This window comes from Lissotriton helveticus, chromosome 10 (assembly GCF_964261635.1).
Source record: "Lissotriton helveticus chromosome 10, aLisHel1.1, whole genome shotgun sequence".
Taxonomy (NCBI): domain Eukaryota; kingdom Metazoa; phylum Chordata; class Amphibia; order Caudata; family Salamandridae; genus Lissotriton; species Lissotriton helveticus.
The window spans coordinates 11,363,426-11,380,426 of NC_136071.1; the positions used below are offsets into that span (position 1 = coordinate 11,363,426).

The window sequence follows — 17,001 nt, forward strand, 5'->3', positions numbered from 1 at the left end:
CCTGCACTATCTATATGGAGGGACCGGAAGGAGGCGGCTACTCCCGGCCACGCAGATAACTATTGGGGTATGGGATAGGGCAGCGAAGATGATGGGGTGGTCGCATAAACCGACCAAGCAGACACCAATATGGACGTGCTCCTGGTTAAGGGAACTTCATAAACTCACTGGTTTTAGAGGGTGGGACGACATTGGGATTTCGATGTTGGGAGACCTAGTGGCAAAAGGCAAGCTTAAAACATATGGGACCCTGAAGACGGAGTATGGACTGAGCCCTACGCAGTTCCTCAAATATGCGCAGTTACAACATGCTTGGAAGGCCGAGGCAGCCCTCACCTCCCCATTGCCAGACTATGCCCCATTAGAAGGGCGCTTGTTGCAAGAGCAAGTACCCAATAAGCTAGTATCCCTGACATATAGGACCTTGAATAATAACACACCGGATAGGCTGGGAGGCTCTGAACAGTATGAGAACAGGATCTGGGCGAGATGGACACACTGGACTGTGAGGCGGCGCTGATGCGCCCTAGAGAACTCGTGATTAAATCCCGACTACGCCTCATCCAATATAAGGTACTGCATAGGGTCTACTATGACAGTCAGGCTGCATCGTATGGGCAGAGCTAGTGACCCTTGCAGTATAAGGTGTGGACACCAACAGAGAACCTTTCATCATAACATCTGGGATTGCCCCATCATACACACCTATTGGACGCAGATATTGGGGGAACTGAGCAGAGTGCTAGAGGTGACGCTTGAGATGGACCCCAAATTCGTGTTATTGGGAATATCCACCGAAGTGGATTTGAGCCGCCCGCACCTGATCTTTGATCTGCTGGCCCTGGTGGTGGCAAAACGGGACATGGCGCGGGCATAGGGAGTGCCGTCGCCCCCCCCCCCAGGTGGGGGACTGGAGGAGATGGATGGATATGTACATGGCGGCTGTAAGGGGGACCTATAAGGCTAGGGGTTGCCACCGAAAGTTTAGCAAAGTCAGGGGCAAATGGAGAAAGTATTATGGCCTTGATGAAGGTCTGGGATCAGACTGACATATCACAACTCCTGCTGATCGAGACCCTAATTCTCATCACTAAGCGATGGGTCATGGGACCGGATATTAGGGGAACCCAGGAGGGGGGGCCGGAGTCTATTGCAGCCATATATTATGTGCGGCGGGTGGCTATTCCGGAAATACTGTGTAAGATGTTTACATTATGGATAGTGGGTGGGGGAGGCCTGGGAGTATGGAAAATTAACTGTGACTTGCCATTTGTGTTTGTGTTGATTCTAAATGCAAATTAAAAAAAAGAAATATTGTTGGAGATCTCAATCGTTTTTTGTAAGTAAGCCCTCCCCCCTACCTTACCCCCATCCCCCCCAAAAATCAAAACTGGGCGAAGTTCTTCGTGATATTGACACCAGGAGCCGGAAAGAAGAGCTGAAGTAACTGCCACCAACATGGCATGATGGGACGCAGGAGGTACTGCAGTCCTAACGGCATGGTGGCCGTCATCAGCCTAGCATAGCTACAGTCTATGTGACCGCACTGTTCTGAGTCTTTCCTCTTCATTTCCTTCAAAAAGAAAAAAAAAGTTTGTGAAAGAGCTTTAAGCAATGTCAAGTCATTTTTCTGATGGCATCCAGTATTTTTAAAGGCATTTGATCTTTTTAAAAGCAAACTATTAGAATTGGCTCATATAGTCTGTTTTAGGCTGCAAAATTGTTTTTTTGTAACTTAGAAAATTTTAGCCGGCCTGAAGTAAGTCCAGGATAAAACACAAAAATGAACATTTTTAAAGAAGTGCTTCAGGATCCCACTCATGGGTGAGACAAGTACATTTGTATGATTTTGATGGACATTCCCCTGGAGAACTAGGAGATCCCTTTCCTCATCTTGTGCCAGGTATCGCGGTAATTCTGAGACAGAGTGCTGTGAGTTTAAAGGTACTTTTAAGAAGGTTGGAGATGAGCAGGTACCATCTCTGCAGTTCTGATCTTTGCTCTGTGTTCTTAGTGGGATAATGTTTCTCCAGGTAGAGTGTAATTTACAAATCACGATTATAAAAATAATTCCCTATGTTGTCTTTTGTCATGTTTTTCATACAAAAATTAAATGTAAAATATGTGGAGATATTCCAGTGATGTACCCATGATAGAAAACTCAATTACAAGTAAGTCACCTCTTATTACCAACAAGAGACCTTGTTTACTACAAGTAGTCAAGGCGAGATGTGGGTGCAAAAGAAGAACTGGGAACATATGGATGGGCCTGTGGTTTACCATTTTCTTAAGCAGTAAAACCTTTTCTGACGCTTACAAAAAGCGATGTCATTAACAGTTGGAAAGAAAGCTCTGATTAAGAACTGCATTTTATAGGACTTTGAAGTCTTCTGTGCTTATGCTAGTCCTTTTTCTTTCTCCTTGTCCAAATATGCAGAACGCATGTGTCTGGCGAGCAACCTGGACTCGTTCCAACAGTCTTCGGGTACCAAAAAGGGCATGTTTACAGATGATCTCCACAAGCTAGTGGACGATTGGGCAAAGGAGACTGCCGGGAACTCACTTATGAAGCCAAGCCTCAACCAGATCAAGCAGAATCAAACCCGCTTAGAAAATGACAGCTGGAGCCGAACATATGAAGTAAGCCTTTTGGACACTGTCAGCATATGTTCTAGTTTCTTTTAACTTGTGATGTAATCCTTAGTCTCTGATTACAAGACTGGGGTGAACCTAGTCTTCTGTAGTAGGGGATCTCTGTGTATAGTCATAATCTAGTGAATAGTCCCGCCCATGTGCGTGGACCCCGGCAATCAAAAATAATCTCTTAAGTTGTCAGAAAATTGCAGAACTGCAAAGACACTTAAGAGAAAATTTAAAGACAAATAATGCAGCCTATATCCACAGGCTACACTGTCCAGTACTTCAACTAGAAAATTCCACCAAAAATCCACAAACAGCAAAGCCTGTCCAGATTCCCTTGGTTTTACTGCAAAACCCCTCAGAAATGATAGAGAGGAAGACCTGGACAGACAAGCCCCATAGGCTGCCATTATGTGGCTTAAATAGGATACTGTGCCTTTAAGAAAACCTTCCAGAACCTTCTCTCAGTATCCCAGAATGCATAGCAGGTCCAACTTACTTTCAGTTCTTTTTTCCGGCTCCTGCTTACAGGACCCTGTGCATTGAGCTCTCCCCTTTTCAGGGGTTTATTGGAGTTTTTTGACACTTTTTGGTTTTAAAAGTGTTCTGCTTTGATTCTTGGTGTTTCCTGTTCACTTCTGTGTGTTTGTCCAGGCTTTTAGGGATCTAAAATGCCTGCCTTATTCGACAAGTGCCCAGCATGTGGAAGGAAGAAGGCCAAGACTGATCCACACGACGTCTGCATTATTTGCCTCCCTGATGAGCATGTCCCTGAAGGTTGTGACATCTGCCAGGCCTTTTCTACAAGGACCCTGAGGGAAAGACTGAAGATTAGGCTCCAAGGCCTGGAGGAGAGGCGTCTGCAGGCTGCAGGTGGGTCTGGGCAGGCTGGGAAGGCTCCCTCTGCCCCTGCTGAGGCCTCTGGGTGGCTCCCCAGAGGCAGGAAGACCAGCGAAAGATCCCGGTCTCCGTAGACGTCGATAGAATCGACGACGACGTCGAGAGGGATGACGACGGTGTGTTCCCCTTCTCCCCGGGGCTCCGGGTCGAGACAGCGTGGGAAATCGACGTCGAGAGGCCTGGCCAGGCCGCCGTCGAGGCATCGCCGTCGACGAAGACACCGGCGCTCGCCGTCGAAGCGACACCGCCAGTCGCCGTCGACAAGTTCGACGTCGAGGGGACCCTCGGCGTCAAGGACAGTGAGGAAGCGGTCTTCGAGAAAGAAGAGTCGACGCTCGCCGTCGAGGTCTGGCGTTTCGTCGTCGAGGGGGCGACGATCGGCGTCGAGGAAGAAGCGCTCGACGTCGAGGAGGCGGCGTTCGACGCCAGAGCCTAGAGATGGCCGTTCCACGCATGGGAAACGCTCGACGTCGATCATGAAGAGATCAGCGTCTCCTGGGGTCTCAACCTCCTCTAAGAGGCGCAAGAAGGATTCTGGCGCCAGAAGTCACGCCCTATCTGGTGGCGGACATCGGAGGCGTCGCTCACGCTCGGGAGGGTCTGGCTCACAGGCCCCCTCCTCGAAGAAGTCATCGGGCACGAGGTACTCGGTGGTATATACGCCACCAAGGCCTGTGACCCCTCCTCCTCCTCTGCCGAAGGAGGCTCCTCCGGCTAAGCCGCCTCTCCCCTCCCTGCCTCCGCCGTCTACTGAGGGGCGGCCTCTGCCGCCAGTTCCTCCTCATAGGCCTCCGAGGTCAGTGTCCCTGCCTCTGCTTCCGACTCCTCCTAAGGGTACGCCTACCCCGAAGCCCCGGGACAAACCACGGATGACGCCTCCACGGAAACCGGTGGAGCGCCCACATGCTGGGAGGTCACGCTCCCACTCCGGGCGAAGGCAACGTTCGCGTCATAGATCTTCAACGCGATCTAGACGGCGCCACCGGAGACACAGGTCTCGTTCACGGACCAGGTCGTCTGGGACCAGGGACTACTCCCCGACCTTGTCAGATTCGCCGGACACGCGGGTCTCACCGGTCGACGATCTGGTGTCCTTCCAGGACGTGCTGTTACGGGGTGCAGCGAAACTGGGCATTACTTTGACAGTGCCCACTCCGAAGACCTCGGTCATCTTTGAGACGCTCCATCAGAAGCACTTGTCTCGGCCGTTACTGCCACTGGTGCCCGGCCTGGAAGAACCGGCCCTGGATCTTTTCCTTACTCCTGCGGTGACTAAGGCGGCGCCTTCCAGACTGCAGAAGAAGTACCGGGCTCCCGACTCGGACCCAGCCTTTCTGCGGCTGGAGCCCCCTCCAGACTCGGTGATTGTGACGGCGGCGTGCAAACAACATGCCACCACGCCTTCCTCCACTGTTCCGCCAGACAAGGAATCTAGGTGGTTGGATTCCTCTGGGAGACGAGTTTGTGGGACTTCGGCGACCTCAATGAAGGCGGCTAGTGCCACGGCCTTGCTGGGTCGGTATGACAGAGCCCTCTGGGAATCTCTTCAACAATTTGTGGAACTTCTTCCGCGGGACAAGCGGGAAGACTTCCAGGAGGTGCTTAACGAGGGGATGTTGGTGGCGAATCAGGTCATCAGCGCTGCAGCCGACTCCTCTCTTCTGGCGGCGCATGGTTTCTGCCACGGAATTAACCAGCGACGACATGCCTGGCTCCGCCTTACGTCTCTGAAACCGGACGCTCAGCAGAGGGTTGCCAATCTGCCATTCTCTGGCGAAACCCTGTTCGGGAAGCACGCTGACGACGAAATGGCCCGCATGAAGGCGGAGGCTGAGACGCTCACAGCGGTGGGTTTGGAGAAGCCCAAGGAGACCAAGAAGACGTACCGTCCGTTCCAACGCCGGTTCGGTGGTCAAGGTAGAGGGCGTGGCCAGTCTTCTGGACAACAGCAGCAACAACAGCAGCAGCAGTTCAGAAGACCATTCCAGAAACGCCAGAGGGGCAGAGGCGGCCATCAGTCGGCACCAGCGACTAAGGGCCAGGCCGGGTCTAGGCCCTGAGCACTTACTTCCCCGTCAACTGTTACCCGCTCCGGTGGGGGGAAGCATTCAATCTTTTCTGGCAGAGTGGAGAAAAATTACTCAGGACAAGTGGGTGCTGAATATTGTTTGCAATGGATACAGTCTTCGGTTCACCAGCCCTCCTCCATCGATCCCTCCGGTCAGCTCGCAGTATCAGCTGCGCGAGCTCCAGGCGGAGGCCGATATCCTGTTAAGGAAAAGGGCGATAGAAGACGTACCTCTGTCTCAAAGGGGAAGAGGTCTGTACTCCCGCTTCTTTCTGGTTCGCAAAAAGGACAAGAACGAGTTCAGGCCCATTCTGGATTTGCGACAAGCAAACAAATGGATTCGCAGAGAAAAGTTTTGCATGCTGTCGATGCATCAGATTTATCCTCAGCTGCAACGGGGAGACTGGCTGTGTGCCATCGACCTCCAGGATGCATACTTCCATGTGCCCATTGCACACAAACACAGGAAGTTCCTGCGGTTCCAAGTCTGCGCCAATCACTATCAATACACAGTACTGCCATTCGGACTGAAGTCTGCGCCGAGAACATTCTCAAAGTGCATGGCGGTGGTAGCAGCACACCTGAGGAAGAACAAGGTGTTTGTCTACCCTTACCTGGACGACTGGTTGATCAAGGCCTCCTCCTTCGCGGAAGCGCAAGCACACTTCCAGAAGACATGCGTTCTCTTGAACAAGCTGGGGTTGCACATCAACATGTCCAAGTCGGTTCCGACTCCAGTCCAGTGCATTCAGTACTTGGGAGCCTCCATCGATACGCTGTCAGCAAGCGTGTCTCCTTCGGAGGAGCGACGATTATCACTACTTCGGAAGGCTCGGGCTCTCATGTCCGCTCCATCCACGACAGTGAGGACGGTGTCTTCTCTGCTGGGATCGATGGCCTCCTGTATCTTCCTGACGCCACATGCACAGCTGCACATGAGACCGTTGCAAGAGTGCTTGGAGGATCAGTGGGATCAGGGGAGAGGATCTTGGGACGACAAGATACGCCTATCTCTGCATGCTCTTCAGTCTCTGAAGTGGTGGTGTTCAGCGGAGAATCTCCTCAGAGGGGTTCCCTTCCACAAGGACATTCCCGCTCAGGTTATCGTGACGGATGCTTCTCTCCCGGGCTGGGGAGCGCATTCTGGAGACCTACAGATTCAAGGGACGTGGTCTCCGGCGGAGTCCACGTACCACATCAATTTCCTGGAACTCAGAGCTGTTCACTTGGCACTGAAGGCCTTTCACCCGTCCTTCCAGACCGACTCTCTCCTTGTGCAGACGGACAATACAACCACAATGTATTACCTCAACAAGCAGGGAGGATCGAGGTCACGCACCCCGTCGCAGGAGGCGCAGGCAATCTGGCGCTGGCTTCTGGCTCGAGGACTGACGATAACGGCTACCCATCTGCCAGGTGTGCAGAATGTTCAGGCAGACGCGCTGAGCAGACTTATTCAGGAAAACCACGAATGGGTCATAAACGACGAAGTACTAGGAGAAGTCTTCGCAAGGTGGGGGACTCCAGACGTAGATCTGTTTGCCACCGCAGAAAACAGCAAATGCCGAGACTTCGCCTCCAGGTACTACCAGCCGGGGACGCTGGGGAATGCGTTATGGATCAACTGGTCGAACAGCTTTCTGTACGCTTTTCCACCCATTCCCCTGATTCCGACGGTTCTCATCAAGCTGTCCCAGTCCAGGGCGCGGATGATACTGATTGCCCCGGAATGGCCCAGACAGTGGTGGTTTACGGACCTGCTTCACCGGTCTCTCCTTCCTCACATTCGGCTGCCGTGCAGGCCGGACCTTCTCACGAAGTTCGGGGGGCTGATGTTGCACCCCAACCTCTCGTCTTTGAGTTTGGCAGCATGGCTCCTGAGTTAGTGCAATATGGTCATCTGAATCTCCCTGCAGATTGCATGGACATACTGAAGGAGTCTAAGAGACCTTCCACTAGGACTTCCTATGCTTACAAGTGGAAGAGATTTTGTATCTGGTGCAAGTCTAAGAACTATGATCCGACGACTTGTAAGGAAGATGTCATCCTTCCTTATCTTCTACAGTTGGCGCAGTCTGGCCTTAATGTCCATTCTATTAAGGTTCATCTTGCTGCTTTGACTGCCTACAGGAAATGCCCTTCGCAGACTTCCTTCTTCCAGATCCCTGTGATCAAAGATTTTTTGGAAGGCTTGAAGAAAGTGTTCCCTCCTGTCAGGCTTCCTTCGCCTTCATGGGAATTGAATGTGGTGCTGTCCAGATTGATGAAGGAGCCTTTTGAACCTATTCATAAGGCTTCGTTGCAGCACCTGTCCTGGAAGGCGGCGTTCCTTGTGGCCATTACATCGGCCCGCAGGGTGAGTGAAATTCAGGCGTTGTGTTGCCAAGAACCTTATACTGTATTTCATGCTGCTAAGGTTGTTATGCGTACTCACCCTAAATTTCTTCCCAAGGTTATTTCTGATTTTCATGTCAACCAGACCATAACTTTGCCTACGTTTTTTCAGAATCCTTCATCTCCAGCGGAAAGGTCGTTACATTCCCTGGATGTTAGGAGGGTATTGAAGTTTTATCTGGATAAGACCAAAGATATTCGTAGGTCTGACCAATTGTTTATCAATTATGGATCTGTCAGGACGGGTCTTGCGACCTCTAAGCAGTCTATCTCTAGGTGGATTGTGCCCTGCATACAGCTATGTTACCAAAAAGCTAATAAGACCTTAGGAGGTAAGCCTAAGGCTCATTCCACCAGGGGCAAATCTGCCACGACAGCTTTGCTCCGTAATGTTCCGATTGCAGAAATCTGCAAGGTGGCCACTTGGAAGTCGGTTCATACCTTTGCTAAGCATTACTGCCTGGACACTGATGCCAGGGCAGACGCTCAGGTTGGGCAGGCTTCGCTGCGAAATCTGTTCGCACAATAGTGGCGTTAATTCTCTTTTCTCCACCGCCGCTTTGGTGTGGGGATGGGCTTGCCATTCTATTCACTAGATTATGACTATACACAGAGATCCCCTACTACAGAAGAAGTAGTTTCTGTCCTGTAACTCCAGTTCTGTAGTAGGGGTATCTCTGTTATAGTCATAAGCGCCCTCTCGCCTCCCCGGTGGAGAGAAATGTGCCTTAAGGAATGCGACAGGTCTGGCGTTTTACGCCTTCAAAAAGAACTGAAAGTAAGTTGGACCTGCTATGCATTCTGGGATACTGAGAGAAGGTTCTGGAAGGTTCTCTTATAGGCACAGTATCCTATTTAAGCCACATAATGGCAGCCTATGGGGCTTGTCTGTCCAGGTCTTCCTCTCTATCATTTCTGAGGGGTTTTGCAGTAAAACCAAGGGAATCTGGACAGGCTTTGCTGTTTGTGACCACTGGCTGGGATCGTCGAACCGTACGGCATCAAAATTGTGTCGTACGCCGACGATACCCAGCTAGTGGTATCACTGGCCCAAGAGAACATCAGTCAACTCCATGGAGGCCTGCGGAGCTGCCTAGAAGCTGTTAAGGAGTGGATGACCAGCTCCTCCCTTAAACTGAACGGGGACAAAACGGAGCTCCTGCAGCTGGGCCCAGTCTCGCCGATACCTTTCATGTCCCTATGGCCCCAAGCCCTGGGCCCTCCCCCTACCCCCAAGGAAAGCGTCAAGAGCCTAGGAGTGTGGCTGGACAGGAAGCTTTCCTTTTCTACCCAGGCTACTAAGCTGTCCGCCACCTGCTTTGGCATCCTTAAAACTCTAAGGAAAGTTCTTCCACTTCTTCCTCTAGAAGCCAAGAAAGTGGCAGTACAAGGCCTCATCCAGTCCCGCCTGGACTCAAACAATGCCCTATATGTAGGGGCCCCCGAGATGACTCTCCGGAAACTCCAGGTGGTGCAGAACTGCGCAGCACGCACCCTGTTATTGATTCCACGAGCCCAGTCAGCCAGACCTGCATTAAAAAGCCTTCACTGGCTACCAATTAAGCACAGGGTGACATTCAAGGCGCTGTGCATTGCGCACCGGGCCTTCTGGAAAACAGGACCCGCAATTAACGGCAACCTTGTCATTCCCTATCACCCAAATAGGAACCTCCGTTCCACTGAGGCTTTCCTGGCAGTGGTTCCTAGAGTGAAGAGAGCTAGATCCGGGGGCAGGCTGTTCTCACTGAATACAGCTAAACTTTGGAACGCCCTCCCCCTTTCACTCCGTTCCAACCCGGACCTGCCCTCTTTTCGCAAAAAGCTGAAGACTTTACTATTCGCCAAAGCCACCGAGCTCTAATCTGTCACTCAGCATGTCTATCCAATTCTTATCTCAGCGCTTGGACGCCCTTGGGCAGCAACCGCGCTCAATAAATCTATTTCTATTGTGGATTTTTGGTGGAATTTCTAGTTGAAGTACTGGACAGTGTAGCCTGTGGATATAGGCTGCATTATTTGTCTTTAAATTTTCTCTTAAGTGTCTTTGCAGTTCTGCAATTTTCTGACAACTTAAGAGATTATTTTTGATTGCCGGGGTCCACGCACATGGGCGGGACTATTCACTAGATTATGACTATAACAGAGATACCCCTACTACAGAACTGGAGTTACAGGACAGAAACTACTCCTTCCATCTCATTCTTCTGTAATTTGATGATTATGATGAGCACCTGATAAACACCAAAGCCTATAAAGTATACACAAATATTCTGATTCACTCTGACCGTATACTTGAGGTACGCCACCTAACGTCTAGTGCATATAACTTAGGAGGAAAGTGCAGGTGTCTAATGCTCCTCCCATCTTGTTTGGAGGTGAACGCCTGAGGTAAGCGCGAGCATGATATTCTTCAGAGATGCTGGAGCTGGCTATGATGAGTTAACCACACTCTGATGTCCCTAACCCTTTGTCCTAACTATCAGGCGTCCTTCTACTAGACCGTATCAGCAAAGCGATCATAGCACAGAAGCCTAAACTGCTGTAAGACTTGAACAAGTGACTACCTATATTGCCAGGATCTGCCCCTTATCAGCCATCCATTTCCTTTGATATCAGTCTTCACCTTTTCTCCACCCTGCCCAGTGGGTTCTGGATCTCAATGGGCATTGGCGGGCAATTGACGGGTGTATATGCACCCTCTAAAATGTAAATATGTTTCTCTTCCAGGGGATACTCATTAATAGTCATAAGCACTGAATTATCTCCGCCCATGAGCGGGAACCCGGAACACATAACAATATACATATATATGTGTAAATATATCAAAAAGTACATTGTACTAAAATAATTATACACATATACATGTATAACAACCATAATATGCAGCCTAACATATACATATAGGCTAATAAAGCCAACCTTACACACGTTCTGAAGCATGAAAATATGCTAAATATAAATGCAATAAACAGGCATGAGCCCAAAATGCATTTCATAACCATGAAAAACTTTTATTTTCATCAAAGAACCTGTTGTAAACAGTTATTAGCCTAAAAGGCTGCATATGAAAAATTGTCTGTGTACAGAAAATCAGACTGGCACCCTGCCTTTAAGGCCCCAGAGAATCTGCACACTTTGCCTTTAAGGCCTCTAGGAGAACTCTGTTCCCATCATGCACCACAGGTGACAGTTAGGTCAGTTCTTTTTTCCGGCTTGTTCTGTGAGGAACCTGGAACTTGAGCTCTGCTCATTTGTAGTTTTTTCTGTCAGAAGTTGGTTTTTTCTTACCTTTTTTTGACAAAAGAATATTTTGGTGGTGTTTTCTATCTTGTTCTGACTAACTGTTGGTATTTTTTAGTCAGAATGCCACCTTTATTTTACAAATGTCCTTCCTGTGGGAAGAAGATGTCAAAAACGGATCCACACTCTGTTTGTGGGGTGTGTCTTCCAGCTTCTCATAAGGTGGAGGATTGTTATCACTGCCTCAACCTTTCTAGTAGAACTTTAAGAGAAAGGGAGAAAATGAGGTTGCTGGGCCTCCTGGAGAGAGAAAACCGTGGTGAGAAGAGTTCCACGGGCTTATTCTCCTCTTCCAAGCCATCTTCTCATCCTAAACGTCGAAGATCAGCGTCTCCAGAAGGTAGATCTAAGAAAACTCGACTCCAGGGAGCGTCGCCGTCAAAAAAGACATTGTCGACGTCGAAGAGGGCTCCGTCGACGTCGAGGACTTCGCCGGCGAGGCAAGGTTCAGCGTCGAGGCGGTCGCCGTCGAAATCTTTTTCGACGTCGAGACATCTGGTGTCGATTGCTGTAAAGACGACGTCGGGGGTGCCATGTCCGACGTCGAAGGCTCGTGAGAAGTCGACGTCGAGAGAAGAGAGGCGTCCGACGACGAAGGTGTCGACGTCGAAGGATGGTGTGTCGACGTCGAAGGATGGTGTGTCGACGTCGAAGGATGGTGTGTCGACGTCGAAGGATGGTGTGTCGATGTCGAAGGATGGTGTTTCGACGTCGAAGGATGGTGTGTCGACGTCGAGGAAAGTGTCGACGTCGAAGGAGAGACCGAGGTCGAGAGAGAGACTTACGATGTCTTTGAAGAAGAGGTCGACGTCGAGAGAAAGGACGACGTCGAAGGAGTCGACGTCGAGACCTAAAAAGAGAAGATCAAGGTCTCCATCGCGACATAGGTCGATGTCGAAGTCTGCTTCGGGCTCGAAGCATGGAGTGTCTAGGTCTCCCCCACCCGAACATGGGTCGGCATCGAGACTATCCAGACCGGCCTCTCGGACCTCAATTAGGTCTTTGTCGAGGTCAGACATCAGTCCAGAACATTTGTCTTCTCCGCGTGACCAGCAAGACGACAGGTCTGCGGTGGGACAAGAGGTAGTGCACCAGGACTCGTCTGTGGTGGCTCATTCGGGCTCAACCTCAGGACAGGTGTCGGATGATAGACAATTGGTGCCCAGACAACGGACTCCATCTGGCTCATTGTTTTCTGAGCACAGTGTAGTTTCCAGAGCCTCCAAGTCTTCAACTGGACTGAATATTGTGCAGGTGTCACCTGAGGCTTCACCTGAGCGTGTAGGGCGGCCTATTAACTTGTCACCGAGGTGGCTGGAAAGCCTGAGACATTGGAAAATGCGTCCAGATGCAGGACTGATGGGGATGAGGGCTCCGGTCCCTCAGACGGAGCTGCATAGAAGATCACGCTCTAGGTCCTTAGTGAGAGAGAAATCACGTTCACGGGAACGAATGAGGCAGCGATCGGCAACTCCTCCGAGGCGGAGTAGGTCTCCTTCCTCATCTTCTACGTCTTCGAAGTCTTCTTTAAGATCTTCCTATAGAGACTATTCTCCCACAATCTCATCTACTCCCCCTTACAGAGTGTCTCCAGTGGATGATTTGGGCACATTTAATGATGTGTTGTGTCGTGGGGCGAATAAGTTCAAGATCAAGATGGCAGTTCCTCAAATAGCAACGTCAGTCATCTTTGAAACCCTACATCACAAGACGACTGGTAGACCTCTTCTACCGTTAGTGCCCGGATTAATAGAACCAGCAATGAGAACTTTCTTAACTCCGGCCACGGTGGGTTCTGGTCCTTCTAGGATTGCTAAGAAGTACAGGGCTCCAGCAGAGGATCCTTTATTTTTGCGTTCTGACCCTCCTCCGGATTCACTTATTGTGGCGGCAGTCAGAAAAGCACATTCTGCGGCATCTACCTCTTCTGCTCCACCTGAAAAGGATAGTAAGAGTATGGATTCCTTGGGGAGAAGAATGTGCAACACCTCAGGTTCGGTCATGAGAGTGGCCAGTGCGTCAGCCTTATTGGGTCGCTATGATCGTCTGCTTTGGGACTCAGTGACTCGTTTTGCAGATAAACTCCCTAAGGAGGATCAGAAAGACTTCCTGGAAATAGTGGAAGAAGGAGGATTGGTGGCGAACCAGAGTATTAGTGCGGCTGCTGATGCGGCGGATCTGTCAGCTCATGGTTATGCACATGGTGTTTGTGCTAGACGTACGGCTTGGCTTCGCCTTACGGGACTTAAGCCAGAGGCGCAGAGAAAGATGGTGAATTTACCTTTCAATGGTTCGACTCTATTTGGCTCTCACGCTGACGACGAAATGTCTAAAATGAAAGGGGAGTTGGACACCCTGAAAGCTGTCGGTCTTGAAAAGAAAAAAGAATTTCGACGTCGGGGTAATTTTCGTCCCTTTGACAAAAGATCTTTTCAGCAGAGGGGCCAACAGTCGAATTGGTCCTCGCAAAATCAAGGCCAGAATCAGCAGAGGTCGCAATTTCAACAGCGACGACCTGGGCGAGGCAGAGGCAATGGAAACAGGCAGCAATCCTCTGCTACCAAGCAGCCTCAAAAGCAATGAACGGATGCTTCCTCCACAACCGTGTGCCACTCCGGTTGGAGGAAGTATTGTGTGGTATCTGGACGAGTGGAAGCAAAGGACAGATGGGTGCTGAGTATTATTCAGAGCGGGTACCTTTTGAGATTCAAGAAGCCCCCTCCTTTCATTCGCCCCTTAAGGATGGTTCAGTGGAATATAAGGCGCTTGCAGCAGGAAGCGAACGTCCTTCTGAAGAAGAACGCCATAGAACCAGTACCATCTCAACAGAGAGGTCAAGGCCTGTACTCTCGATTTTTTCTCGTACAGAAAAAAGGTCCAGCTACGGAGTTCAGACCCATTCTGGATCTGAGAGTATTGAACAAATTCATTCGGAAGGAGAAATTTCGAATGCTGGCTCTTCATCAGATTTTCCCTCAATTACACCAAGGGGATTGGATGTGCTCCATCGATCTGAAAGATGTGTACTTTCATATTCCGGTATCCAGAAAGCATCGCAAGTTCCTCAGGTTCCAAGTAGGGGTTCATCATTACCAGTACTCAGTACTCCCTTTTGGCCTGAGATCAGCTCCCAGAACATTTTCAAAATGTATGGCGGTAGTGGCAGCTTGTCTTCGAAAGAGACGGATTTTCATATATCCGTACTTAGACGACTGGCTTCTGAAGAGTTCATCCCCATCGCTACTAGAAGAACATCTATCGATATGCCTCCAACTCATGTGCAATTTGGGTCTGCAAGTCAACTACAAGAAGTACATAATGAATCCCACCCAGAAAATCCACTACCTGGGTGCGCAGCTGGACACAGAAAACGAAAACGTGTGTCCTTCGGAGGAGAGATGGTCATCTATCAAGGCGAAGTGCATGCTTCTCCTCCAGTATGCTCGTCCGACAGTTCGGCAAGTATCCTCTCTCCTGGGGTCCATGGCATCATGCATATTCATCGTGCCAAACGCACGTTTGCAGATGCGTCCTCTGCAGCAGTGTCTGGAAGATCAGTGGAAACAGAGTACGGGACGCTGGGAGGATCGAATTCATCTCCAACAGTCGGCAAGAGATTCCATTCGGTGGTGGATGAAGAAGGCACACTTGATGAAGGGAGTTCCTTTTCATCAGGACCCACCAACGCAGACTCATCACAGATGCCTCTCTCCTTGGTTGGGGGGCACATATGGGCCCTCTTCAGGTACAAGGGCTATGGTCAGACTTCGAGAAAGGATATCACATCAATCTACTCGAACTCAGAGCGGTCCATCTTGCTCTCAAGTCTCTGGCTCCATCTCTACAGACTCTGTCCCTTCTGGTACAAACAGACAATACCACAACAATGTATTATCTAAACAAGCAGGGGGTACCAGATCCAGGACTCTGTCCATAGAAGCCCAGACCATCTGGCATTGGTTACTTGCAAGGGACCTGTCCATAACAGCAGTTCACCTACCAGGAAGTCTCAACTCAGAGGCGGACGGCCTCAGCCGAGACTTCGTCGAAGCGCACGACTGGGTTCTCAACGGAGACGTCGCGCACAGCATTTTCCAGGCTTGGGGAACACCAGACATCGATCTGTTCGCAGACGCGGCAAACACAAAATGCCCCGTCTTCGCGTCCAGGTTTTCCCAGAAAGGGTCTCAAGGGAATGCCCTTTTGATAGACTGGTGTCAAAATTTGCTGTACGCCTTTCCACCGACGATACCAGCAGTGATCAACCGGATGTACAAGACCAACTCCAGAATGATACTGATTTGCCCGGAGTGGCCACGCCAGTGGTGGTTCCCAGATCTCCTCCAGTTGTCCATCAGGCCACACAGGAGATTGCCTTGTCGCCCGGATCTTCTGTCCAAGCAGCAGGGGCGAGTGTTTCACCCGAATCTGCCCTCCCTGCGCTTGGCAGCATGGCTCCTGAAGTCATCCAGTACGGACATTTACAGCTGAATCCGGAGTGTATGAACATTCTTAAGGAGGCAAAGCGGCCTTCTACAAGACAATCCTACGGATTTAAGTGGAAACGCTTTTACCTCTGGTGTCAGAGTAAAGGTCTTGATCCTATTCATGGTCAAGAACAGGTGATCTTGCCTTATCTTCTTTACCTTGCTGAGTCTGGTTTGCAGTTTAGTTCTATCAAGGTCCATCTTGCTGCAATAACGGCTTATAGAAAATCGCCTACACAGATATCGTTTTTTCGGATGCCTGTGGTGAAGGATTTTCTAGAAGGGTTAAGGAAGGTTTTTCCTCCAGTCAGGTCTCCTTCTCCACCTTGGGAGCTTAATGTGGTATTGACTAAGTTGATGGGTCCACCATTTGAGCCCATACATAAAGCTTCTTTGCAACACTTATCTTGGAAGGTAGCATTCCTGGTAGCCATCACTTCTGCTCGTAGAGTGAGCGAGATTCAGGCTCTGTGTTGCAAGGAACCATACACAGTTTTTCATGGAAACAGAGTGGTGCTTAGGACTCATCCTGCTTTTCTACCAAAGGTGGTGTCGGATTTTCATGTGAACCAATCCATAACATTGCCTACTTTCTTTCCTAACCCTTCGAGTCTGGCTGAGCGGACTTTGCATTCATTGGATCTAAAGAGGGTTTTGAAATTTTACTTAGATAAAACAAAGTCGTTGAGACACACGGACCGTTAGTTTGTGAACTATGGTCCTACGAATACTGGTTTGGCAGCATCCAAGAGATCCATTTCTAGATGGATAGTGTCATGTATCTTACTGGCTTATCAGCTAGCCCACAAGTCTTTATCAGGTAGACCTAGGGCTCATTCTACGAGAGGGAAAGCTTCTACCACAGCTCTCCTTAGGAATGTGGCTATGTCAGAGATATGTAAAGCAGCTACTTGGCGTTCAGTGCATACGTTTACACGTCATTACTGCTTGGATTCTGATGCGCAGGTTGATGCACAAGTGGGACAAGCATCACTCAGAAATTTGTTTGCTGTTTCTAGTTAAACACTGTGTTGTTAAAAGTGTATCTATGCATTTATCTGTTCGCCCGCTTCTAGTGGGTATGAGCTTGCTACTCTATTCAGTGCTTATGACTATTAATGAGTATCCCCTGGAAGAGAAGGATTAGTTACTTACCTGTAATCCTAGTTCTCTTCCAGGGGTATACTCATTAAAGTCATAAGCACCCTCCCG

At 49.8% G+C, this 17,001-nt stretch overlaps 1 protein-coding gene across 2 annotated transcripts in view; it reads left to right on the forward strand.

Annotated features, from left to right (window-relative positions):
* WNK3 (WNK lysine deficient protein kinase 3) overlaps positions 1-17,001 on the forward strand; it is an 856,642-nt gene that overhangs the window by 775,335 nt on the left and 64,306 nt on the right. For both annotated transcript variants that reach the window (XM_078664557.1, XM_078664558.1), the window contains exon 23: positions 2,438-2,640. In XM_078664557.1, coding sequence (XP_078520683.1) covers positions 2,438-2,640 — 203 coding nt within the window. The remainder of the gene's footprint in view (positions 1-2,437; positions 2,641-17,001) is intronic.